At 36.7% G+C, this 25,754-nt stretch overlaps 1 protein-coding gene across 4 annotated transcripts in view; it reads left to right on the forward strand.

Moving 5' to 3' along the window:
* Nucleotides 1–517: 517 nt before the first annotated feature.
* Nucleotides 518–25,754, forward strand: part of CEP250 (centrosomal protein 250) — a 39,646-nt gene continuing 14,409 nt past the window's right edge. Inside the window, exons 1-24 of one of the 4 annotated variants that reach the window (XM_081948056.1) lie at nucleotides 518–640; nucleotides 1,096–1,278; nucleotides 1,741–1,797; nucleotides 3,720–3,802; nucleotides 4,146–4,311; nucleotides 4,731–4,837; nucleotides 5,076–5,336; nucleotides 6,368–6,464; nucleotides 7,071–7,169; nucleotides 8,989–9,141; nucleotides 9,275–9,453; nucleotides 10,359–10,541; nucleotides 11,350–11,494; nucleotides 12,316–12,462; nucleotides 12,624–12,854; nucleotides 13,431–13,624; nucleotides 14,351–14,478; nucleotides 14,589–14,773; nucleotides 15,083–15,250; nucleotides 17,306–17,440; nucleotides 19,384–19,527; nucleotides 20,030–20,805; nucleotides 22,127–22,286; nucleotides 23,921–24,272. In XM_081948056.1, the coding sequence (XP_081804182.1) occupies nucleotides 1,096–1,278; nucleotides 1,741–1,797; nucleotides 3,720–3,802; nucleotides 4,146–4,311; nucleotides 4,731–4,837; nucleotides 5,076–5,336; nucleotides 6,368–6,464; nucleotides 7,071–7,169; nucleotides 8,989–9,141; nucleotides 9,275–9,453; nucleotides 10,359–10,541; nucleotides 11,350–11,494; nucleotides 12,316–12,462; nucleotides 12,624–12,854; nucleotides 13,431–13,624; nucleotides 14,351–14,478; nucleotides 14,589–14,773; nucleotides 15,083–15,250; nucleotides 17,306–17,440; nucleotides 19,384–19,527; nucleotides 20,030–20,805; nucleotides 22,127–22,286; nucleotides 23,921–24,272 (4,333 nt within the window). In that variant the 5' untranslated portion in view covers nucleotides 518–640. Of the gene's footprint in view, nucleotides 641–675; nucleotides 804–1,095; nucleotides 1,279–1,740; nucleotides 1,798–3,719; nucleotides 3,803–4,145; nucleotides 4,312–4,730; nucleotides 4,838–5,075; nucleotides 5,337–6,367; nucleotides 6,465–7,070; nucleotides 7,170–8,988; nucleotides 9,142–9,274; nucleotides 9,454–10,358; nucleotides 10,542–11,349; nucleotides 11,495–12,315; nucleotides 12,463–12,623; nucleotides 12,855–13,430; nucleotides 13,625–14,350; nucleotides 14,479–14,588; nucleotides 14,774–15,082; nucleotides 15,251–17,305; nucleotides 17,441–19,383; nucleotides 19,528–20,029; nucleotides 20,806–22,126; nucleotides 22,287–23,920; nucleotides 24,273–25,754 lie in introns of those variants that run through there. The other 3 variants (XM_081948055.1, XM_081948058.1, XM_081948057.1) reach the window with 3 other exon arrangements.

The following is a 25,754-nucleotide window of genomic DNA, read 5'->3' on the forward strand; positions in this document are numbered from 1 at the left end:
TTTCCTTTAGGATTGGCTGATTTGTTCTTGCAGTCCAAGCATCTTGCAGTCCAGAGTCTTCTTCAACACCACAGTTCGAAACCCCTTGAATAACATGGGGGACGACAACCCAAGTCAAAGTTGGGGGAGAGGGAGCCAGGAAGAGAAGCAAATCTAACGAGGAGAAAAATAAAAGGAATGGGAAGACCGGGGGGGGGGGGGGAGATCCTTTCCTTTCTACTTCTCGATCTTCACAGAACGCATCCTCTAACCAGAAGATTCACCAGCAATATTAAAACACGAGCTACGTTGACCAATTAGAATGAGACAGTTTTTAAAAACAAACACTTTCATCTTCCCGCTGTTCTACACTAACGTCACCTTCCCTTCGAACCAATAAGAGGCAGCGGAGAAGCACAGAAGCGGAGCCCAAGGGCTCACGGGTAACGTTGTTTTTCAAGGGCAGCTTTAATTACAACCGCCTTGAAGTGAACTCTATTTCCCACAAGTCGCTACTGGATTTTTATGGGGTTTTTTTTTGGCTCAGTGCTCCTGCAAGCAAGCTCGGGAAATATATCGCACAGCTGATTCGTAGCGTCTGGCCTACTGCTCTACTCCCCCTCCCCCCTCCCCTCCGTCTCACCTGCTCGCTGCTTCACAGGTGAGGAGGAGCAGAAAGGCAACTGCATCCTAACTTCTGGACGAGAGAGGGCTGTTCCGGACTTTACCTGAGATCCATGCTCAGTGGCATTAGCGAGCCTGGGAGTAAAAGTCTTGCGGTCCCCGAGATTATAAGAATGTATACGGTAGATGCTAAATATTAGGTTTGTGGAGCTGCGGACGAATTTCTGAACTTTAGAGAAGTTAGTTTTTGTAAATACCTATCTCCCCCCCACTTCTGTGGGTTATATTAAACGCCTGTAATTTTGCATTCGTGTACTGGACACAAAACAGACTAGTTTCTGTCCCGGGTTATCTTACTTATTTTATCTGTTAAAAGAATGCCAAAATAGAATGCTTGTTTCTGTTATTGAAAAGAACAGACTGTCAAGAGCAGATTTTGCTTCCAGAGGAAAGGAATCAATCTTGCTCAGATAGATTTTTTTTCCCTTACAGATGGAAGAAGATAACAGACTAAACAGCATGAAAACACAGAGGGGCATTTTGTTTCCAAATGACCAAATAACAGTATTACATCAGCAGATGATGGAAAAGTGTGCATCATATCGGCAGAAATTGCAAAGTTCCCATGAAGCACAACACCATCAGGCAATACTTGTTCAAAAGCTGCAGGCAAAGGTAAAAAAGCCATTCTGTTACCAGTGACATCCAAAAGAAAGTGATTATCTTCTTAGATGCACAAATAAATAAAAGAGTTACAGAGGTGTTAATGGGACTGTGCAAGAATGGAGGAGAATGTTATTCAAATTCCCACTCAGTTATGGAAATGACTACGTAAGTTGTGGATAATCCTGTCTTTCAGCTTAACCTTTCCCAGAATACAACGGTTGTGAGGATAAAATTGGTAGTGGTAATACTGTTAAGTTGCTGAAAGAAAAGCAGAATATAAATGTGAAATATATATTTAAAAATGACCAGCTTGTGCTTAAAAATTGTTCTAAAACTGGAATTTATAAGTGAATATATGTATGTAGGCATCTACTTATAAGAGAAAGCAGAGAAAAAAGCCTTAATTGGTAACAAATGTGAAACTGTTTAAATGTGCATACAAAAAGATGTACACTAATTTTCTGTTTGCAGGTTTTGCAATATCGAAATTGGTGCAAAGAATTAGAAAAGCGTCTGGAATCCAACAGTGTGAGTAATGATTTTTGTAATTATGTGTTACTAATGGTGTGCCATGCAAAAGAGAGGAAGGTGCGTGAAGTTACATCCTATGAAATACTTAGCTTGGTTGTTTGCAGACATTTTATTATCTGAAGATAACAGTGCTAGTGAGTGTGAGGTTTGCTCCTTCTTTATGTAAGAGAACTTGCCATTCAATGTTGGTGGGTGTGGTTTTTTCCCCTTGGTAGTCCCTTGATTACAATATTGTTTTCTGCTTGTTTGTCTGGTGTCTGGTGATAAACCCTGCTTATTTGGGTGTTGGCTGCTGGAAGGGATGTCTTCTGATCTTTTTGTTTCCTTTTTAGCTTTTTGTGGGTCTTTTGAACAGTGTTTAAATATGGTTAATTTATGTGTGTCAGTTGATGGCTTTGTCTGAATGCCAAGCTTCCAGGAATTCCCTACCATTTTTGGATTTAGTTTGGTCTAGGATGTTTATTGTTTTCCAGTTAAACTTTCCCAGTTCTCACTGGCATTGATGACATTATCTAGTTGGGTAATGAAACATCTGCAAGCATATAACCAGGCTCAGAAAATACTAAGGACTCCAAAATTCTGAGCTACAAATATTCTCTTCTGTCCTGACTATCTTTTCTCCTGGGCTTTGTGTCCATGGGATCCCACTTTGCACTTTTCCTTTGCTTTCAATTTCTCTTTCTCTATAACTTGAACCGCAAGATGACTTTTTTTTCAAAATTCTCTTTGCTTTTATATGTTCAACCATCTTATTTAGTTAAGGAAGAACTGTTCAGTAGAACTGATTCCCTTTCTCTTCTGTACCTGCAATGAAACAATTAGAAAGACCATTGAGAATATTTAAGGATCTTCCAATCTTAGTTGTTACCAACTGATTCAAGTAATCCTTGACTTACGACCAGAATTGGGACCAGAATTTCAGTTGCTAAGGAAGACAGTTAAGTAAATCACACCTCATTTTATGACCTTTTTTGCCACAGTTGTTTAGCAAACTGCTGCAGTTAAGTGATTCCCATGGTTGTTAGGTGATTCTGGCTTCCCCCATTGATTTTGCTTGTCAGAAACTTTTTGAGAAGGTTGCAAATGGCGACCACAAGACTCCAGGATGCTGCAACTGTCGTGAATACAGGTCGGTTACAAACATTTTGATCATATGACCGCGGGAATACTGCTATTGTTGTAAGTGTGTAGACGGGTCATGAGTGGTTATGAGTCACTTTTTTCAGTTCCATTTTAACTTTGAATGGTCGCTAAACAAATTGTTGTAAGCCAAGAACTATCTATATTCAGATAGTGAATTATTATTGTTATTCTCCGCTGAAAATTCTGGTACAGGAGGCCATTATCCTCACCTGGTTGGAGGTTTACTGGACATCCTCACAATCATACTCCTTTTCTAGTATTCTTATAAATATGTTCTTGACTGAATTCTCCTCAAATTGCTGGGTCTCAGTATGTGGGTGCCCATATAATGCCATTCCCCGTTATCTTTTGTCTGGTGTATTCCTTTTGAATATGTTTCATCTTCTTTCCTGGCATTCCATTCATGAATTTCATTTTACCAAGTTTCAATAATACCTTTCAAATTGTATTTGCTTTTGGGTGTTCTTCTTTGACACCATATTCTGTACATTTCTATAGGTCCACTGGAATCCTCATGTCATGTGTTTTGACCTATACCTTTCTATACTTTTATGCTTTGGGCACTTCTACATCCTGCATCTCTCTCCCAGTCCTATTATCAGTATTTAGCATAGCACTGTTTTCTGGATTCTGATAAACATCCCCACTTCAGAGCCATGCACTTAGTTTAATTGTAATTAAATGAATATGGCTTAGTTAGTACTATGCTACTGATTATCCATTTGATCAGTGCTTTATAATCTGATGTTTAATTAAGACTTTGCTTTCTCACAAAGGATTCTCATCCACATCTACGGGATCACAAAGTGGAACAGAATCTAGAAAATGTTTTGGTTCATTTGGAAGAAGAACAGCAAAGGTAAATTAAACCTAATTGTAGAAGTGTGTTGAGTAATAGTACAGTTACAGTAAAGATAGCCCTTGATTTGTGATTGCTTTGTTTAGTGACTGTTTGCAATTACAAAAGTGATGAAAAAGTAATTTTACATCCATTCCTTGCATTTATGACCTTCACAAGTCCATAAAACAAAGGAAACCTGAACATCATAAGCATAATTGTGGTTTCAGTTAGCAACTGATTAACTTAATGGTCAAGTTGTCAGTCCCGATTTTGGTTGCTAAATAAGGAGTATTTGTACTGATGCTAGCTCACCTTCTCAGAATCATGCTTATTTGTTTAAACTATCACTTTTAAATATCAGATGTGAGAATTTGGGTAGAGTTAATATCTTGCTTCGGAAACACTTGGACAAAGCCAATGAAGTGAATGGGGCACTCCAGGAAGATATCAATAAATTGACAGATGATTGGACAAGAGCCAAAACTGAATTAGAGCACAAAGAGAATGACTGGCGCAAAGAACGGGAGGTAAGAATGCATTTGTAGTAAGATTACAGAAAATGTAAGGAGAGTAAATTTTTTCCCTAGACAATCTTGTATTCCAGTCAAATATAAATTCCCCATGCTTCAGCTTGAACAGATATTTGCTGATAAAGATTAAGAAATCAAACTGATATAAACAAATGCATATGATTCTAGAAGTCAAAGATTACTAGATCTTTGGGAAATGGGAACCAAATGCTTTCCTTTTTTAAAATAATTGATCAACTAATAGCTATATCTTGAAAGTTGATTCATATTACAGAAAAAGAATAGTAAGGATAAAGTTGAAGGGTATAAGGTTTAAAAGGGTTTTTTTTTCTTTGAAAAAGTATATTCCAAATTACTGTGGTGGGATAAAACATGTTTATCACAAGTGTTGCCACTTGTAATTTTCTTGTTTCTAGCTCTTTGAACACTATAGGCAATCTGAACATGATCGTATCCTTGGCATTTGGCGGCAAGTGGTAACATTACGTCGGCATTTTTGGGAAATGAAGACCGCAACCGACAGGTAAAGAGGAATGAATTCTTCTATCAGATAAAATTGTATACAATTAAATTGTATGTGGAAATGTCCTTTTTCTGTATATCAGTGAAAGAATTATGATACCGTATGTTTCTTTCACTGCTGTATAGGAAGGAAAATTCTTACCTACTCCATCTCTCCTCTAAAGACATTTGGCTTACTAGTGGTTGAGTGCCACTATCTATAGATTGGTAGAATGTAGTATTATTTATTTTTACTCCAGGGATCTGTCTGAATTAAAAGCTGACCAAGTGAGGCTTTACGGCTCTGTATTGATCAATTGTTTCCATGTGAGCTCGGATGCACAGTTTTGGGAGACCAAAAATTTGGAACAGTCAGTCCTAAAATACCAGCTGCAAGAACGGCAACAACTTGGTAAAAATTTGGAGAAAATAGATGTGGAGAAAGAAAAACACCAGCAAACAAAAACAATTGCAACATTACAGGTCAAAGGAGATTTTTCAAAGGAAGATCTTCAGAGCAGGTAAGTTCTATTTAAAAGGTCTGCTAATTGCTCTCACTGGTTGTAATTCTTTATTCAAATTATACTGATTGTTAGTGCCACGACTTTATCAAGGAAGACATTTTTGTTAATAGTAAGAATGAATTATACCAAATAAGAATTTAATTAGTGGGGAAAATTGGAAAGATAGTGTTAATAGAATATGGGTTTGCTAGGGTTATCCTATTCTTTGTAATTTGGATTATTTTGTTTTCATTATTTTCAACAAAGAGAAACCCAGTATACAATAAATCAGTGCTGGATTATGTTGTAAAAGGAAAATCTGCCTAATTTGAATGATCAAGAAATGTATTCATACTGATATATGCCAAAACTAAGCTTACATAAGGGGAATACACTATCTTTCTTCATAAAATTTGAATACTTTGATGCATTTACTATTGGCCCAAATAACTAATCAATATGATTCATTCTCTCTTGATAACAATGCAGATCTTCTGATAATTGTGATATATGAACTAGTATTCAGGGAAAAGAAGGTAAAATGCATGGCTTTATATATACGTAGGCTATATTTTAAAGTATCGGTAATATAATTTGGGAGATGTTTTCTCTATTAAAAGTGTGTATGTAAGTAAAATCTTGGGCCACTATACCACAATTAGTGATATATTGAAAAGGGAACTTGGTTTCCAGATGGTGGAATTTAGTTCCTGTAGGAATATTCTGTCCACAGAAAAGCTCTGCTTTAACACACTGAGAAATGGATACAGAAATCCTTCTTTGGCTTTGGAAAGTTTATCAACTGCAAATGGTAACAAAGATTGTAAAGTTTTGCTCTTTCCAGAGATTAATGTAAATTATATAATTAGATCCTCCCCCCATTTTAAAAATGGGGGCTCTGCTGGGATTTCTAAATGCATAAAAGTATGTGCAGGATTCTCATTCTCATCTTGAGCTTTCAGGGACAATGAGCCACTTTTAGAAGCAACAAGGTAAAATTGTGCTAGCCAAAATATCTTAGTCTGTAAATATTGCTGTTCTCTTTTCAGAGTGCTGGAGTTGACTGCTTTGCTTGAAGAGTCTCATCAACAGAATGAAGAGAAGGAGAAGACGGTGAAGGCTCTAAGAGAGATGGTGGAAATTCTGGTATGTTGTCAAGGAGTTAGAGAAAAGCCAGTGGAAGAGATACTCAGTTCCTTGGTTTGTTATCATTTAAGAGGCTTTCCAAAGCCAAAAAAATATTCAGTTCATTGATTAAAAACTCAAAGTTATACAGTCTTACTTCATGCAATTTTAGTGATAACTGCTTTCACAAGTTAAATGTTGGAGCACAAGATGTTTTGGAAAGAAATGTACTATTTGCTACAACAGTAAAAACCTAATGTTTATATAATTATACTATTGCAATGGGAAAACAGGTTAGGCATGTATAAAGCCAAAATTATTTTTGCTAATGGAGTTTGAAAACGTATGAAATATGTAAACTGAATATCAATTTTAATAGCTAGTTAAGAAGTACTAATTTCCCTGTACTGCTCTGGAATCTTGTAATACTTGATGGATTTGCCTACAGATAGAACTCCTTTTGGTATGCTTTCATATAAATATTTTGGCCAGTGAGATATGCCCATTGCAGTTTTATTGATATGTTGTCAGTCAGTATGCCCATTAAATTATGTTCTAAGTCCAGATGTTTGTGAGAATTCAGATTCTATAAATAGTGATTTAATTCTAATACACTTATTTTTTCAGAAGGCTAATAATTTGAAGATAGATTGTGACCAAACACCAAGCAAAGATATCAGTGAAGAGATATTTTCTCTGCAACATGTATTGACAGAAATTACCCAGGTAGTATAATTTGGATAGCTTTTCATGATTCTGTTACTTTTAAAAATATAAATTAAATATCATATTCTTTTGCCTAGAGGTACACATTTGGATACTGAGGAGCATACCCTGTTTCCCCCAAAATAAGACCTCCCCATATAATACTGTAAGCCCAATCGGGCTTTTGAGTGCATGCGCTAAAATAAGCCCTCCCCTGAAAATAAACCCTCCCCGAAAATATTGCAACACAGCAACAGCCATGAGGTGACCATACTCACCACCTCCTGCACCTTAAAAATAAGACCCCTGAAAATAAGGCCAAGCGCTTATTTGGGGGATCAAAAGTAAATAAGACTCTGTCTTATTTTTGGGGAAACATGGTACTTTGTAGTGTATGGCTGGCCTTTGTCCACTCATAACATAACCACTGTGATGAGTGTGGCCAATCACAAAAATACATTTATTATACAGCAGGCATTACATTAGAGGCCCCAATTTACAAAATATAGAAAAGCTTTATGCAAAAGACTTAATGATTTACAATAATTTTTGTTGTCATCTCAGGCTATAGGGGTTCTTAATAACCAAAAAAGCCCACATAGTTTTAAGTAAAATCAAATCAAAGTAATATTGCCCTCCAAAACATAGGTACTTCCCCGTGTTAGCTGACTGCTTATACCTCCCTCCACCATTGCATCTCAAAACCTGTTGAAGAACATAGTATTGGTATTTTTTAAAAGGAGAACAAAGAAAGTGTCATCCTTAGTTCCAACATCAGGTGGTTTCCTAGAAGGAGTTTTCTGCCCCCCTCCCTTTCCCTTGACTTTTCACGAGGGAGACCTTCTTTCACTACCCACTTGCCTTTGCAGAGTGGTCAGATAAATTTTATCTCGCTTACCTGGTACCTAAAAGTAACAGAGACTTGAGCCATAAAAAGCTTTATAGTTAATAATCAGAACTTTGAATTGGACCTAGAAGCCTTCTGGTAACCAATACAGCTTCAGCAAAATTTGTGTTATTTTGTTATCCTTGTATTAACCAATCGGCAGAGTTCAATCAGAGGGGATTGTCATTCACTTGGAGGCTTTTAAATAGATTGGATAAGCATGGTGCTGGACTAAATGACTTACAACACCCCTTTCAAGTTACATTTTCTGTTATTCCACAAGAAGAGGCAGATTTGTTGGTTATGGATTTCTTATGTGTTTACAAGGAAGGCAATGCCTATCTTAATATATTAGAAATATGTTCATAAAATTGTTTTGTATTTAATAACAAAATAATCATATATTATTACTTTGAGACACTCTGGAGAACATGTTCCGTTGTTTCAGAAAAATCTATCTTCCATTATGTGATGATAGTCAATTTAAATGGGAGAAGTTGTTTTATATTCCACCCATCACTTGGGAAATACAGACATTCTCATTACATATTATTTGGATTTACGATATTTGGAGAAACAGTTATCAAAGTTATGTTTTTTTCAATTGTACATCTCCAAAATTCAGCACTGACAATAGTGTAATTATTCATGGAGCATCTGCTTATAGATCTACATAATCAGGCTGTTATTCCACAATCTCATGAATTACAAGTTCTGCTGGCAGGTTAATTTTTATAAGCATTACTCAGCATATGGATAGTGGATGTCAGATGTAACACTGAGATGCCCTAGTCTTGCTTCAACTTGGTAAGGTTCTGTGCAGATATAAAGTATGACTAAGGTTAATGACTTATCCATTGTCCACTAGAATCTTTCACAAGAGTAAATCCTATGTAGGAGATTCTGGGTAGGTGTTGGTTTTAATATGAAAAGTGATATTGGTTTGGATTTCAGGCACTTATTAGTGAGAATGATGCAACAACTGGCATCAGGCAAGTTGAAAAGTATGCTGATCCTTGTGGTATCAAGGAACTGAATACAGGTGATTCAGATGGGACCCTCCTTCTTTTACGTGATGTGCTTGCTGGGAGAAGAAATCAAGTAGAGGTAAGAGGACTGATAAGAATACTTCTTTCTCTTATAAAAATTTCAACACTTGATCTCTGTAAATATTCACTCTCGATTCTCTCATCGTGCATTTTAAGCCTGATTTTCTTGGGTTTTTTTCCTCCTTTTGCAGCAATTGAGGCAACAGCTATTGGAAAGTCAAGATTCTGTCACTGCTTTGGAAAAGCAACAAAAGCAGCAGGAAGAGCAGGGCAGCTTCCTAAGAGATAAGGTAGAACGACTAGAAGGAGAACGAGACACATATGCAAGCCAGCTTCAGCATTTACAGTCTGTACTGGAGACTTACCGTAGGTATGCATTAAGCTAGCTTTTTCTAGCTTTAAAGTATCTTCTCCAATGTGCGGCCTTCAGATGTGTTGCGTTTGCAATTCCTGGAATTCTTTTGCTTCCCCTGATTAGGAATTTTGAGAGCTGTAGTATCAAAATATCTGAGAGATGCCAGTAATTCTTTTAATTAATATATATATACATACATACATACACACTCACTATTAATCTATATACATATATAAAAGAAATACCACTCATGCATCATCACAAAATCTCCAGAACTGTAAAGCCTACCAACTTGAAATTTGGCATGTATGTTCCTCTTGGCTTCTAGGTGCTAGCTAAGAAAGGATTTTTCGAAATGACCATCAGATCATTAGTATTTCTTATGCAGTAATTAACACACTCTGATGCTAAGGACTTAGGCATTCTACTCCCCCTCCCCTCCTGAGAAGAACTCTGTTCCAACTGCATGTCAGGAACAATATTCCCTTATGTGTTTCAATCACCGACCACCACTGAACGAACTCTGTCCCAACTGCCAGTTGTCTCATATTCCGTTACCTCAGTTCAAACTGGTAGATGTTCCACTTCTTCACTAAGGAGCGGTCTGGGCCTCCTTACAGTACTAAACATCAGTATCTCACCAACATGTCTACGCCTTCCACCTTTGGAACTGCTTCTGGACTCAAGGCGGAGGGAGCGATATTCCCTTATGTGTTTCTATCACCAACCACCACTGAGCCAACGGATTGTGAACCGAATTTCTACTGCATACCCGATCATATAGTTTCATCATGAAGCATGGGTATTCAGCTAGTTAATAATATTAACATTTACCTTATATATCATTTTGCTGTTGCCATGCTAGTTATTCATTTCCAGCATTATAAGCAACTACTTAACTGGAGGCTGCTGTTTCACAGTGACCATGAAACTCTGGACAAATCTAGAATGGAACTGCAGCAACAGCTGGAAATTTTGGAACAGGAGGCCCAGCATTTACGCCAAAGTAACACAGAGCTACAGCTGAAAGGAGATATGGCAGATGGAGAAAAAGAAGAAAGACAGGATGAATTGGAAAGGCTAATGCGTGAGAGAGAATACATGTGAGCTTTTTTGCTTGTTTTCTGCACACATTCCCCAAAGAGCAATAGTTTGCCCTAAAAAAACGACCCACTCCCACATTATGCATCTGTTCTTTTTTTTTTTAAGAAACTTTTTCTCATTCATTCTGTTGGATGATTAATTTTCTATAAAGACACATATATTTATCTAGTTTCAGACAGACAGATGGCTATCCAACATCTTCTTAAAGACTTCCAGTGTTGGGGCATTCACAACTTCTGGAGGCAAGCTGTTGTTCTAGTTGTGGCTTTAACATAATACCTTTTAATAAGTTAGTGATAGTGTTGACTAGGTTACCAACCTTAGTGTCAGATGAAACATATCCTAAGAATTGGGGTAGACTGTAGTCAGTTTGGGCACATTTTGGCTAATATACCACAAGGCAATTAAACTTTTACCCATGATAGTCTGTGTAAGCTACCTTGCAAAATAATATACTCGTGTATGTATATTTAGAACATATACATTTAAAACTATTTAGAAAACATATCCAGTATATTGACACAAGTTGCAATGCTTCAATATTCCAATGCTGGAAATAACCATCTTCAGTTTATCGATGCAGCTTGACAGGAAAAAAAATAGAGTGCTTTTCTCTCTATTCCCTCCCATGTACTGTATTTGAGTTTTGTAAATTTTACTACTTTGAGTGAATTAGTAGTACCTTGGCTGCAAAACCAGCTTTCAATACTCTTAGGACAGTTTTCTTAGGGCAGAATATGAAACATGTACCTTTGTTTTGATAGAAAATACATGTATATTCACCTTTTTTAAATAATTTTTTTTCAGTCAGGAAGATCAAAATGCTCTTGAAGAAAAGCATTCATTAGTAAAAAAGGAATTGATAGCTATGAGAGAATCATTGGAAAAATCTCATCTTGATGGAGAACTGATGAAGCAAGAAAAATATGAACTTGCTTTAGCATTAGAGCAGGTACTATTAATGTACTCTTCTTGTTGAGACCTTATCTTATACTTGAACTTAAACTGGAAATGTGTAAAGTATAAATGTCATATTAAATGTTATACACTATATACCCTTTCCTCATTTACTAACTACATTCTGATCTAATGACTTGATAGTGAGGCATAACTTACTGAGTAAGTGAACAGTGGTGTGAAGATCTCCAGTAGCTGTTGTCTTATTCAGATCATGTTCTCTCATAGAGTGTCCTCTCCCATCACAGGGCTGAAAGATTGCGTAAACAAACTATCTCTTCTTGCGCTGCTTTTCTCCACAATGCAGTGCTTCCTTAAAAGTGCTAAATGCAAGTTAACAAGCTCAGCTCTGTGTCCTTAATTAGTTGATTAGAACCCTCCTGCTGGCTGCAATGCTGCCTGAAACATGCGGGACCGTAATTAGTTTTACACTGAAGGTTTTTGTTATCAGGCACAAAATGTGGTGGTAAACGCACTTATTGATCAGTAAAGATACTAAATGAGGAATGGCTGTAATGGTCAGGCTAATAAAAAATGTATTATATGTTACATATTTCTTGAGTTTTGTATATAATTCCAGTTAATAATATAAAAACAACTTGTCCCGTTCTACATATGATAGGCATAGAAATATGTTGTCACACAGAAGGCAATTACAACACCATCTTTTCCTCTCCTTATCCCTAATGCTACTCCCGAGATTACATTGTTTAGCCATAATTGGATGAGCAGAATTTGGCGCATGTTCAAGCCACTGAATATAAATTGTCATAGTGATTAATAGATGTTTGTTTTTGATGCGTTTCATTCTGTAAGGCTGAAGAGTCTCTTGCAAAGCTCACCAGTGGGCACAATAGGCTGAAGGCAGAAACTGCTAACCTTCATGATACAGTTACAAAGATGAGTGCCCTTAACGAAGCACTAGCACTGGATAAAGTGAGTTTAAATCAACTAATTTTGAAGGTAAGAACATATACCAGATCCATTGTTTTTATGCTGAATGGCATGTAGTATGAAAATAAGGCATATGTTAATTCAGTGATTGTGTTCAACTCAGAATAAAAACAAGTGTTTCTTCAAGCTAAGATTATCTTTATTAATTGTTGGTCTTTAATTACATTCAGTTAGAACAAGAAAACCAGGCACTTTTGGACAAAGTAGATCACATGGAAAGGAGATGGGCTTCCATGCAAAAGCAGCTTAACCAGGCAGAAAGAATAAATGAAGAATCAAGTGCAGGGAAGTGTCATTTGGAACAGTTGCTGTATAAGTCTGAGGAGCTGCAGGAAAGCTTACAGAATGAATTGAGAATATTGACAGGTGAAAAGGAAGAGACAAATGAGAAGCTGAGTCAAGTGAGTATTAAAAGCATAAATATATTAGAGCAGGGGTGTCCAAACTTGGGAACTTTAAGACTTGTGGACTTCAATTCCCAGAATTCCCCAGCCAGCCATGCTGGCTGGGGAATTCTGGGAGTTGAAGTCCACAAGTCTTAAAGTTCCCAAGTTTGGACACCCCTGTATTAGAGCATTGTTTCCTATGTCAGAGGCTGATGATTGGAATACAATCAGGCAGGACCCCAGCAAAGTTTAGTACACTAATTTATAGAAGAAAGTTGGCCTGGGGTTCCAGAAGTTTTTATTGTGGGGAGGGATGTTTTTTTGTTTCGTTTTGCTGTTTTTATTTGTTTTATGAGTTGCCCATAGTAATAGTTCGCAATATGAGCAGCTATATAAGTTCTTTTAAAAAAACTACATAAAACAGTTTAAATTTAAAGATGTAGTAGATTTTAGTATTTGTTTTACTGATTTATCCCGGTGGGTACTATACAAATTTTTATACATATAAGTAAACAAATAATGAATATTTCTTTTTTTACTATGGTATCTATTGAGACTATTTTATACTAAACATTTTTTTTGTTCTTGTAGGTACAACATCAGAATGAAATATATCAAACTAGTTTGGAACAAGCAAATCAAGAGCTAATTCATATAGGGGAAATGCTGTCCAAGGCTTCTCGAGAAAAGGAATCTCTAATGCGTGAAAAAACTGCTTTGGAAGTACGACTAAAAGTTGTTGAGAGAGACAGACTGACTCTTACAGAGCAGGTGTCAAAATTTAGGTAAAGTGTTGGATGAAGATTATGTGAATAAATAACTATCTGTTCATGGTAATCTGGATTCTGAAAAAAATCTTCATATTTCATAATACAAAGCTCTTGTATTAGAGATAGGTCTAGCCCTGCAGAAAGCAACTTAAGAAATAAATAGCAGTTACATTATTATACCACATTATTATGCCACTTCTTATACACCATATTATAAGAGCCGTGATGGTGCAGTGGTTAGAATGCAGTACTGCAGGTTATTTCTGCTGACTGCTGGCTGCCAGAAGTTTGGCAGTTCAAATCTTACCAGACTCAAGGTTAACTCAGCCTTCCATCCTTCCAAGGTTGGTAAAATGAGGACCCAGATTGTTGGGGGCAATATGCTGACTCTGTAAACTGCTTAGAAAGGGTTGTAAAGTATTATGAAGTAGTATATAAGTCTAAGTGCTGTTGCTATTATTCAAGCCTTATTCAAGTTTTAAAATATACATATAATTTGTCAGATTTGCTTTCAAGGTATAAATACAGTGCACACACAAAAGTGTGTTCTTTCCAAATATTAACTATCTGGTATCAGCTTGACATACAGATATTTACTAAAGTTATTATTGTTTATATAGCGAGGTTCTAGTTGGAGTACTTCAAATGTGACATTTTTTCTTATTGTGTATTTCAGGTTTCATAGTGTTGTATAAGAAAGAAGCAAAGACTAAATGCCAATTTTATGTCTGATTCTTGTAGGTCAGGAAAGGATCTTTTGGAATCAAATTTTTTCCAGGCTCAACAGCAATTATCTGAACTAAACGTTACCCGAGATCAACTGGAAATGAAAATGCAGACAATTAGCCAGGCCAAAGAAGTGATACAAGGTGAGAAATAGTTGGAGTTTTCGTGAAACAGTAGAATACTTATATTTTCCTTGGTTAACGGGAAATGAAATTAATTAGAAATTCAGGTTCTTCTTTGCTTATTATTTCAGGAGAAGTGAAATGCCTTAGGGCTGCGCTGGAAGCTGCAAAATCAAAAATTGAAGAAGAGAAAGAAGAAAAAGCACAGCAGCTATCACAGATAGAGCAGAAGTACCAAGAAACCCTCAGCCACTGCTACACTGCACATAAAGAAGAAATGGACATACTCTCTCAGAAGCTGGCAAGGATTGAAACAGTTACTCTGTCATTGGTTCTGTTTCTCACATGATTGCTATACCTCACACTATTCTATTATACACTATTATACAACCATTTTTTTTTCTTTTCTCCAGATGCTCTGTTTCACCTCAACCTATGTGTTCTCTTTCTGGTCAATTCTTTTTTGGGTCATTATATGACATTAAGGCATAGTATTTTGTCTTTAGTAAACTCAGTTCAAATCTTTGTTTAAAGGCAGAGCCTTTGATTTAGTGATTAAAGAAGATATCATTCTTTTTTTTCCCCTCTTATGTATTGACTAGATTTTTGCCTGATGTATTTCTAGAGAAATGAACGTGAACGTCACCGAATAGAATTGGAACATGTTGTCAAGGAGAAAGAAGAGCTTGAAAGTGTCTGTGAAAGGAAGCTGTTGGAACTGCAGCAGAAGATCACTGAAATTCAAACCCATATGGAAGATGAGCTGATTAAGGCTGAAAATGCCAAACAAGAGGTAGTATGGCTTGTGTTAGAACTTCCTTCTCCACTCTGAACACCATTAGGTTATCTAGACTTCATTCCTCAAAATTCTCTTGCCAGGATGGTAATTGCTGAGAATCTGCATATCTGGAAGTTTGTGCATTAGCCCCTTTGTTTTTCTCTTTTATTATATTATTTATGACTCTAATATACTAATGTGGAATATTATTGCTACTTATTGCTCTTTTTTATTGTTTTAGATATTTAAAAAATTACAACTGCATATCTTCCAACTGGTTGTTACTTACACATATACCATTCACACATAGGCCTGCCCATTCCTTTAGGTAATAAGAACTCTTGAGATGAGGATGTTGAAAATTTTGTAGTGATCAAAAAAGAATTTCTATTATGCAGAATTTGGAGTGATAAAAATTCAAGATGCTAAAGGGATACTCTCTTGCTTGTGTTAATATATAACAGGCGTTAAGTATATTTAAGACTTTTACATTTTATATATCTTCTGTGCTGACTTTGGTCTCACAGGTTTTTAAAAACTCCTTAAAATTGGTTTTTGAGTACTGGTTTTTGAGTACTTGTATTCCGTTTCATGCAGTGCATTTCTAAAATACATTTATCCCTGATTAATATCTGGGAATCTAATTTGAGCATACATTGGTGAATCTACTATTTGCAATTTTAATATAAAAGCTTCATTCACACTGACTAGGTGAAAACCTATTTCTGACTAGCTTCACCCTTTCTGAGAATTAGCCAAAAAGTTTATGAAGAAAAATCAGGAAGTTCAGTAAAATTGTTAGTCTCCCAAACAAAATAACAGAAGACAATAAAGAAGGAATATAAAGGAAATTTCTTACCCTTTACGCTCCATTATGTGGTCAGCGGATGCTAAAACTCTGAATGTCTTGTAATACTTCAGTAATGTATTAGCGGTATTTAACAGCATCTCACTTGTACCCTCTACTTAATAAAGGAAGTACCTGAAACATGTAGAAGAAATAGAGACATATAATGCAATCACTGGGGTTTTCTTCTTATTGTCTTTATAGAGTTGTTTAGATTGTCTTCCTTCTTTCATTAACATTTGGAAGTAGTTCTATAGTAGTTGGAACCACTGGGCCTATACTTAAGAAAACATATGTTTGTAGGTATAACCAGATCCACTAAGAGAACATAGAGAATAGATGTTTAAGATTCAAAAGGACAAAATTTGTTAAGAAATTACATGAACTTATTGAAAGCCTCTGCCTCTGAGCTTTCTATCACCAGAGATTTGGGAATGGACGTAGGGGAGGAAAAGAAAGAGCATAGGATGCTCTTCTAACAGGAACGAAAAAGGAAAAGTATTTCAAGAACATATTTCAACAAGAAAGGAATTTTTTCTATGGAGAAAACAAACCAGAGACAAATCATCAAATGGGGGAATGAAAGAAAACATCCTTTCCTTGAGTTACTTCTGGGTCAACTTCTGGGAAACAGTGCATGAAGCTGAAGTTCTAGAGATGTGTCTCCAAAAAAAGTTGAGCTTAAGTCAATTGCTCTCTGGCACCTCTTTCTATTTCTCAAGTTTGGTGTGAGGATAAAGTGGAAAGGCATAAGATAATCTCGTATGTTTATCTTCTTAAGGTGCTATGTGTGCAATTTCATTTTCTTTCCTGAAATTCTGTTCCAGCATTGATTCAGCAGTTTACAGTGACTGTGGATCATTTTCAAATAGAACAAAGGAGAGGTGGGCCTTATGGTGATATATAGGAAAACAGTATATTTTATGGAAAATGTTCAGCATGATTTGATTCTTTTTAGGTACCAAATTAAATTAGAAAGTGGATATAAATTGTTAAAACAAATACTGTAAATATTTCTGGTATTTCATACTTAGCAAATTGCATTTAGATTAGAAATCTTGGGAAATGAGTCTTTTGAGAAGGCCTGAAATGCTTAACTCTAATTATGCAGCCTGGTTTCAAGTTATTATGAACTGTTAATTTCTAAGTGATACTTGTAGCTTTAAAATGCTCATGTATTTAATTGATCCAAATATATTTTTATGTAATCTCTATCTGTATAGGCTCTTCTAGAAAAAGAGAATGAAAAGAAATTGTTACGAGAGGAAATCTTCCAAACAAATGAGAAACTTGCTAATACTTCTCAGAAGCTGGAATGTCTTCATCAGGAGATGAAAAAGCTTGAAAAGAGGGAACAGGTAAAAATAAGCAGATTAGTGAAAAATACTCTGAAACCTTCCAAGAATCCAGCTCAAAGCCATATTAGATGTATAGGAACTACTCTTTCACATGATACAATACCCTCATTTGTCTTCCTTACTGTATAGAGGTCCCTAGAGGTTATGTAAGTGAGGGTTTCCAAACCTGTTCAGGCTGGTGGATACATTTGGAACTTGTGAAATATGTTGCAGATTATCTTGCACAATTGTTGCCCTAGGAAGTGGCTATCATGGTGAGTTTAGCATTGCAAACATCAATTTATCAAAAGGCTTCATTTTACATCCTCCAGCTTCCATGTATACTATGTAGCCCTAGCTCAGGGGTGTCAAACCCATGGCTCAAGGGCCGGATGCGTCACGCTGGCCACCCCACCACTGTTTTAGCAAAGGGAAAAAAACTTGCGATATGTCACATGATGTGAATTTGACACCTTTGCCCTAGCTTTTTGTTCAATTTTAGGCAGAGGTGGGTTGCTCCCAGTTTGGCCTGGATCAGGCGAACCGGTAGTAGCGGCGGCGGGAGGCTCCGCCCACCTGCCCAGATGCTTCTGCGCATGTGCATGAGAAAAACAGTAGTAAAAAAAATGGAAACTCACCACTGTTTCTAGGTTTGAAATGATGAAAAGATGCTTTTCACAACCTACTGTAACAAAGCTTATAGTACATTTTACTAGCAAAATTGCTGGTAGACCAACTGCATCCTTTATTATTTATTTATTTATATATTTATCCTATTTTTATCGTGCCGCAGTCATAAAATGTCTTTTGTTCACCCATAATAATAATAAAAAAAACAAAATATCCTAGATACATTATAAAAATCTCAAAAGAATACATGATATTAAATTCCAAAAGCCCTCTGAAAAAGCTTTACTTTAAACTTCCTCCAGATCCAGAAGTTAGAAATAAACGAATCATTTCATAGGGTTGATCCTGTCATGAAAAAAAAATAGGTTTCTGACCCCCCTACCTCCAAACCTCCTGGAAATGGGTGCCTCTGCTGGCATGATTGAAGTGGTTGGGCCGACTCCAGTGGCAAGTGATGAGAAAAAAATGGGGACCCTTTTTATTTTGGGATTTTACAAGATGTGTAATCTAGCTCAGTGTGGTTCTTGGTTGAACATTTTCTTTTTACAAATCTACCACTGTTTTCCAACCAAATTTTGATGGTGTACTTGAATAGTGTAGAAAATTGAAAAAAAAAACCAATCAGATTTAATTGCTAAAGATTGTTTAAATATCTCATTTTACTTCTTACATAGTATCTTGTTCATGCTTTCATTACACAGATATACATATAATTTAAAATTCAGATATACAAATAGAATTTATATAAGGCTGGATGGCACTATTTTTGAAAGTATACCGTGTTTCCCTGAAAATAAGTCAGGGTCTTATTTTCTTTTGACCCCCGAAATAAGCACTTGGCCTTATTTTTGGGCAAATAAATAATTCTTATTATTTTTGAGGTGCAGGAGGCAGCGAGCATGGTCACCTCTTGGCTGCTGCTGTGTTGCAATATTTTCTGGGAGGGCTTATATTCGGGGGAGGGCTTAAGCCAAGGGCCTATTTCGGGGTCAAAAGAAAATAAGACCCTGTCTTGCACTCAAAAGCCCAATTGGTCTTATTATCCAGGGAGGTCTTATTTTCAGGGAAACAGATTTTATATTGTTTTAATTTTTTGATGATTATATGCTGCTCAGAGCCTATGAGAATGGAGTGGCACAGTAAATCAGTCAATTAATCAATCTATCAATACACTCGTATGAATGCATAGGCATCCAGGAATATATACTCCTAGATTGTATAAGTATCTAGAAACTTAATAAAAGAAAGGTGTTGTTATAGAAACTAAACCCGGATATGCACAGATATAGTTTGAAATGTTAAATCCCAATTCTTTCATATTTATCTTTTGGCAGAGTAATGTACAACTTCTGGAAGCTGAGCTGAAAGATAGCACAAATACAATGAAAACATTGAAAATAAAGCAGAAGGAGGAAATTAAATCTCTCAAAGAAGAAAGAAATCTTCTACTTAATCAGCGAAACAGTTTACAAAATCAGGTGATTTTGCTTTAACTTATTCTTGCCTTGTATTAATATGCAGCCTTTCTGAAATTGTAATGAGAATCTGTGAGTGTGGGCTAAAGCTGAATTGTGTCAACTTTTCCAAAACATTATGGAAAGCTATACAAATAAAAAAATCAGAACATTTCTATAAGAACTATATATTATTTTAAGAAAAGCCAGATATTTTGGGTTGTATAACAAGACTGATTCTGGTATCTAACTTCCCTTCTGCCCAATTTATATTTTTCCTATTTCTTAATGGTGTAATACCCCATTGCATTGGTGCCATTTCTATTATGATCAGACAAATACTGAAATTTTTAAAAAGCTCAAGCTGATATTAAATTAGTTTATCTTGAGATGTTTAAACCTGCAGCATTATCTCTTCATTGATGGTGAGTCATAATGTACCATCTTTACACTTGTGCATAGTATACCGTACCATTTGTCAAAGCTATATGATTTGTCCCTTTGCTATTTTATTCTCTCCTTTAAGATACAAGAGTTGGAACTCCAGCTGCTGACTGCAAAAGATTCTTCCAAACTGTTTGACCAAGAGGCTCAGCAGCATTTAAGAGAAAAGCAAGAATTGTCTGAACGGAAAGAGCTTGAAGTGTCACAACTACAAAAGGTACTAGAAACAGAGAGAAGACAGAGAGAGGAGGTTGTACAGCAGAACATTAAGTGGCAGAGACAGAAGGAAGAGTTGGAACAAAAAAACACAGAACTGGCAGCCATGCTGCAAAGCCAATGGGAAACTGAAAAACACCTAAACAACAAGCTACTAAGAAAGCAAGAAGAGGTAGAGCACTACCAGACCACTCTTCAAGCCTTGGAAAGAAAGCAGGGTCAGTGGGAAAAGGCAGAGCTTCAGAATTCTGAGCTCCAAAGGCAATGGGAAGAGGCAAAATCTCAAGTCAAACTGCTGCAGAATCAGAAACGGGAGACAGAACTTCAGAACAGAAATCTGCGACAACAGAAAGAGGAGGTGGAACTGAAGAATGCCAAACTGAAAGCTGTACTCCAAAGGCAGCAGGAGGAGGCAGAGCACGAAAGCGCCCTGCTTCAGAGCCATTGGGAAGAGGCACAAAATCGCTGTGCAGAGTTGCAGAATTGGAAAGAAAAAGTTGAATATCAGAATGCAGAATTTCAGGCCCTTCTTCATAACAAGCAAGAAGAAATGGAAAATAAGGATACCTGTATGAAGAAAGAACAAAACCAGAATTTGGAGCTTAAGGCAACATTGGAAAGCCTGGAGCAGGAACGAGCTAGGTAAGCACAAACTACAAAAAAATCGTAAGTGGAAAATAATGATATCGGAGAGAGTTACTTTTTGCTGATTCCCTATAAATATTGTGTTTTTGATTTTGTATTGTGTTTTTTTTAGAATGTACTTGGTGAAAACTTCTCTTAGAGAAAGACAGGATAGATCTTGATTGTTTGTTTCCAAAGATTTTATATATTTATATTTATATTATTTATATTTACATTTACATTATTTATATTTATAATATTTATATTTATATTTATTTTTATTTATATTTAAAAATCAGCCTTTTATAGGTCTTAAAGCTTAGTTTCTATAGTTTGCATAGTCTGATTAATTATTGTATCCTGTCAGGAATGTTGCTGCCATATAATGATTGCACTATAATTTCATGGATCTGTATCTGTTAATGCTGGCATGATCTCCCTTGTTTTTATATTACATTGTTTACATTAAGAGAGATGATCTCTTGGTAGCTTAATCTCATATATTCCCCCAATTATGTGACATGAATAATTTTTGTATGGGTATCTTTTTTTACAGGTGCACACTGTGCTTGACCCATCTTTGTGTAATTATTATTTTCCAACATATATACTGAATTTTTGCCTTTACATCATAATTTATAACTGTGTACCATAAAAGAACTAAAACTACATGTTGATAGCATCTAAAAGAAAATTGGTTTTTTGTACTTACCGTATTTTTCGGAGTATAAGACATACCTTTCCCTCCCCCCTAAAAGAGGGTGAAAATTTGGGTGCATCTTATACACTGAATGTAGCCCCACCCACCCACCCCTTTGGCCTCTGCCTCCCAGCAATTACCTCCTTGCAGCAAACAGGGAAAATGGGGGCTTGCGGAGGCATGGCAATCCCTGCAGCCTGAAACAGCTGATCATCGGGAGGCCCATGCTGAAATTGAAAGTGAAACTTACAGTTTGTTGCATAAGGCAAATTGCTGGGAGGCAGAGGTAACTATAGTTAGACAACTTAACAAAATATAGAAGCTTTGTAAAATAAACGCTTCATCTGAAGAGGCCCAGTGCTATTATATCTTCTTTTAAATAGCAGAGAATAACTATACTTCCAGAAAGCCACATCAATTTTAACAGCATCTGTACAAGTATTGTCTGAAATGTAACACCACATGCAGTGTATATCGTCTGTACTGTTTGCTGTTTATTGCAAGGAGGCAGAGGTAGATTTTTTTCCCCTTGTTTCCCTCCCCACAAGCTAGGTGCGTCTTATACTTTGGAGTGTCTTATACTCTGAAAAATACCGTAAATGTGGTTATCCTACAGCTGAAATCATGCTTTTTTTCTAGCTTGATTCTCTCATTGGAGGAGAAGGAGTTCAGACTCAAGAAACTGCAAGAGAGGGACGATGCTCATCAGGATGAAATCACCAAATTGAGTAGTGCCCTAAATCAGGCAGAAAAGATACTTGCTGAGCAGAAACAAGAAGTGCAGGAATTCATTAGCCAGGTATCATCCACAACAATTCCTTTTTATTTTTCTCTTTATTGTCAGTATCTAGCTTCTCGATGTACAGTAGTATTTTTAGAATAAAATCTGCTTTCAGTGTTTTATTTTTTCTAATACGTTGGCCTCTTTCTTGCATTATTTGGAATAACCTGGCTTAATTTTTCCTTTACCTGCGTAAAACTAATATATTAATATGTAATGCCCTACAACTAATATTTGATTTGCATACAGCCACCCTTAGTACAGCAACCCTTCAAAGTTATATTGCACTGAATGAATGGTGGTTACAAGTGGTTCTCAGAGTTCTGGCCATCTCAGTACCCTGTGGCCATGTGATTGCAGTCGGGATGCTTGGAAACTTGTTTGCACTTAGGACTGGTTGCCATACTCATATGATTAATACTGTGAAGGTTCCAAGAGTTGCCTTAATTAATTTACGAGCCCCGAGACGAAATTCAAAGTAAAACCATTCGTTTATTAGGACTAACATCTTGGCACAGACTTCTGTGTAGCTGAAACTAAATCACACTTAATGGTGTCTGATCTTTACCCCTGTGCCCCCTCCCCTCTGGCTGAGGTCATTAATTACATTCTCCAACAGGATGTTATGGCAGGGATCTGGACATGCACATTCACATCCCAGTACAGAAATATGAGACTTTCACTCTGGCCAAAAGTATGCATGGAATTTCCCTCCCCTTCTGAAGGTGATAGTAGTCATGGAAATGCCTTAGGCGTTGACAGCAACCTTCCATGCCATTTTCCCCAGAAAGTCAAAGGAGTAGCCAACAGGGAAGATCACTTGTCACTGGGATAAGTTTCCCCCATTTGCACACTCTCCCCCCAACTTCTCTACACTCATGTCCTGCTGGCCACTCGTGCATATTGACCTATCCTTTCTGACCCCCATGGCACTTCTCATGTAGCTCTGTGCATCTTCCCTGTGTCACACAGTGCTTCTCGCACTCTCCCTTGTGCAGTCTTCTTAACCCACATAATGCGTCTTGCGCACTCTTGCATCCCCATGAACCCTCCCCAACCCACATGCACCCCTCACACACATCCTGCCTATGTTCCTCAGTGCTTCTCATACAGCCCCTTATACCATGTGTAACCTCACCCACGGTACAGTACCTCTCATGATCCTCACAAATTTGCACATCTTCTCATACCTTCCTGATTTACATGGCACCTCTCGCACCCTTCATGACCTTCCCCCACCCATCCACTCTCACTGCCTCCCCCACCTGGCAGCAGCCTGGAAGAGTGGCTCTTGCAATTTCCTGCTGTCCCCCATCCCGCCCCCCCGGACTTCGATTGTTAGAAGCCGGCAGGAAGTTGCGTCACCTAATGACCAAGGGATTCAATTAAAAGCACCAATCTGGACTACAAGCACTGGTGTCACCAAACAATGTAGTCACACTTTATAACTGCATCTCTCAGTGACAGAAATTCAGATCCCAACTGCCGATGTAAATTGAGAACTACCTATATTTGTAATAATATGCAAACCTTATTCTTTTGTCTATTTAATTAACTTTTCCCAGTTTGTCTTTTATTTTGTCTAGAAGGTATTTACTTATCTTAGAGTTATCCTTGTTCCTATGTCCAAGCTTTATTGTTTTCCTCCATAGAAGAAATCACTCAAGCAGATGATGGTACAGAAGGAGGCAACTTTGATAGCTCATGGGGAACAGCTAACTCAAGATCTGGAAGTTTCCCATGTGAATGAGCAACATGCCAAAGACACCATACAAAAGCTGGAGGCCGAAGTGTCTCAGTTACGCTTAAGCTTAAGTAGCACAGAGAGTAGGGCAGAGGCACTGGCATCTGAATGTCAGCGAGTTTGTTCAGTTCATTGGGAGGCTCAAGCTCAGCTGATAAAACTACATTCAGTACTTCACTACATGCTGTGTAACAGTCCTGAGCCAAAACTTAGAGGGCAAGGAGACCAAGACATTTCGAAGTCATCATTCCTTAATGGAGGTAAGTCTAAGGAGCAAGTGAATAAGCATGTCATTTTTTTAATCAAGTGTCACAGTCAGAATTCTAGTGTAGTAGAACTATATTTGAGGGTGTGTGTGTGTGTGTGTATTTATCAATGTCTTTTGTAGCTAACCTTTGTAATTTAGCTTATTAATTAAAATATAGTGACAGTCTCAGAAAATAGAGAGAAAACGTAATGCTTATTTTTATACCAATAGTATAAGTTGCTAATCAATAACCTTTATAAACTTACATAATTCATGTCAAACTATTGGCTATATAGGATATTTAAGGGTAGAACTTGCTTTTTTTTTTTAAAAAAAAATGCTGTTTGGAATAAAACAGAAGAAAAAATTGAAGGTTGCTGAAGTCAGCCTAAAGAGACCGAGTATAAAAAAAATCTGGTTCATTTCTGGGAAATATGTCCTCATTGTATGTGTGTCATTTCAATATTTGTGTGTATGTGTGCCCCTTCATTGTAACTACCGGCAGTTGGCTCGGCAAGATTTCAGAAGTGGCTTGCCATTGCCTCCTTCCTAAAGTTGAGAGTTAGAATGGCACCATTTTTATAGAAGGAAAAATAATTGAAATTCTTAATGTCGATTTTGATCATTATCTGAGACCTATTTGGAACAGCAATTAAAATGAATGATACAGGTTGTTGATTTTTTTTTTAAATAATAGTGACCTTAACACCAGTTCAAAACATTTTCTGACTACAATTTTAAATTGTGTTTATTAGGGATATGCAAAACCTTCAAAAGAAGTGCTTCACAACACATGGAAATATAAACAGGGCAATTATCTTTGAATAATTAAAACATCCGTTTTTTTCTGCAGACCTATGCAGCTGTGTTAGAAATAGCTTCTGGCAGTCCATGTCTGCATGGGTATCCACAGATAACTTCTTTTTTTCCTCATCAAACATGCAGCTGTTTTAATATGTCAAAGAGAGATGCTTCGTTTGTACTGTGTGTTGTGAAATATAGGATTAAGAATTTAAGTATTTCTTTTATATTGTGTTTGTATTGTATAGTGTCACTATACAATAGTATTTTTATTATTCATCACACAAGGTCTATTGGTATGAATGGTGGTTGTTTAGAACTTTTTAAACTGAGTAAGTAAAAATCTGAAAAGCATGCTTGGGATTGCAAAGTATAAGTTTTGGGTTCTGAATTACAGGCCAAATGGATGTTACAGGTGACATGGGCAATACAAATAATGCGGAGTCCTTAGTACACAGGGAGATGGAGATGTTACCTAGCCAGTAATAAAAACATCTGCAAGAAAACAGCCAAGCTCAGAGAGCACCAAGGATTCCCCAGTTCAACCCTGAGCTACATATATTCTCTTTTATTGGTAATACAAATAATGTTTGACAAGTGCCCATTTGACTGAAAATTCTGTGGAAAGGTTGTCCTAACACATTTGGAAGCTACTTGGGTGGTGAAAACAATATTCCATGTTGCAAGAAACTGT

The sequence above is a fragment of the Natrix helvetica genome (genome assembly GCF_964273705.1).
Source record: "Natrix helvetica genome assembly, chromosome: 3".
In the NCBI taxonomy this organism is placed as follows: domain Eukaryota; kingdom Metazoa; phylum Chordata; class Lepidosauria; order Squamata; family Natricidae; genus Natrix; species Natrix helvetica.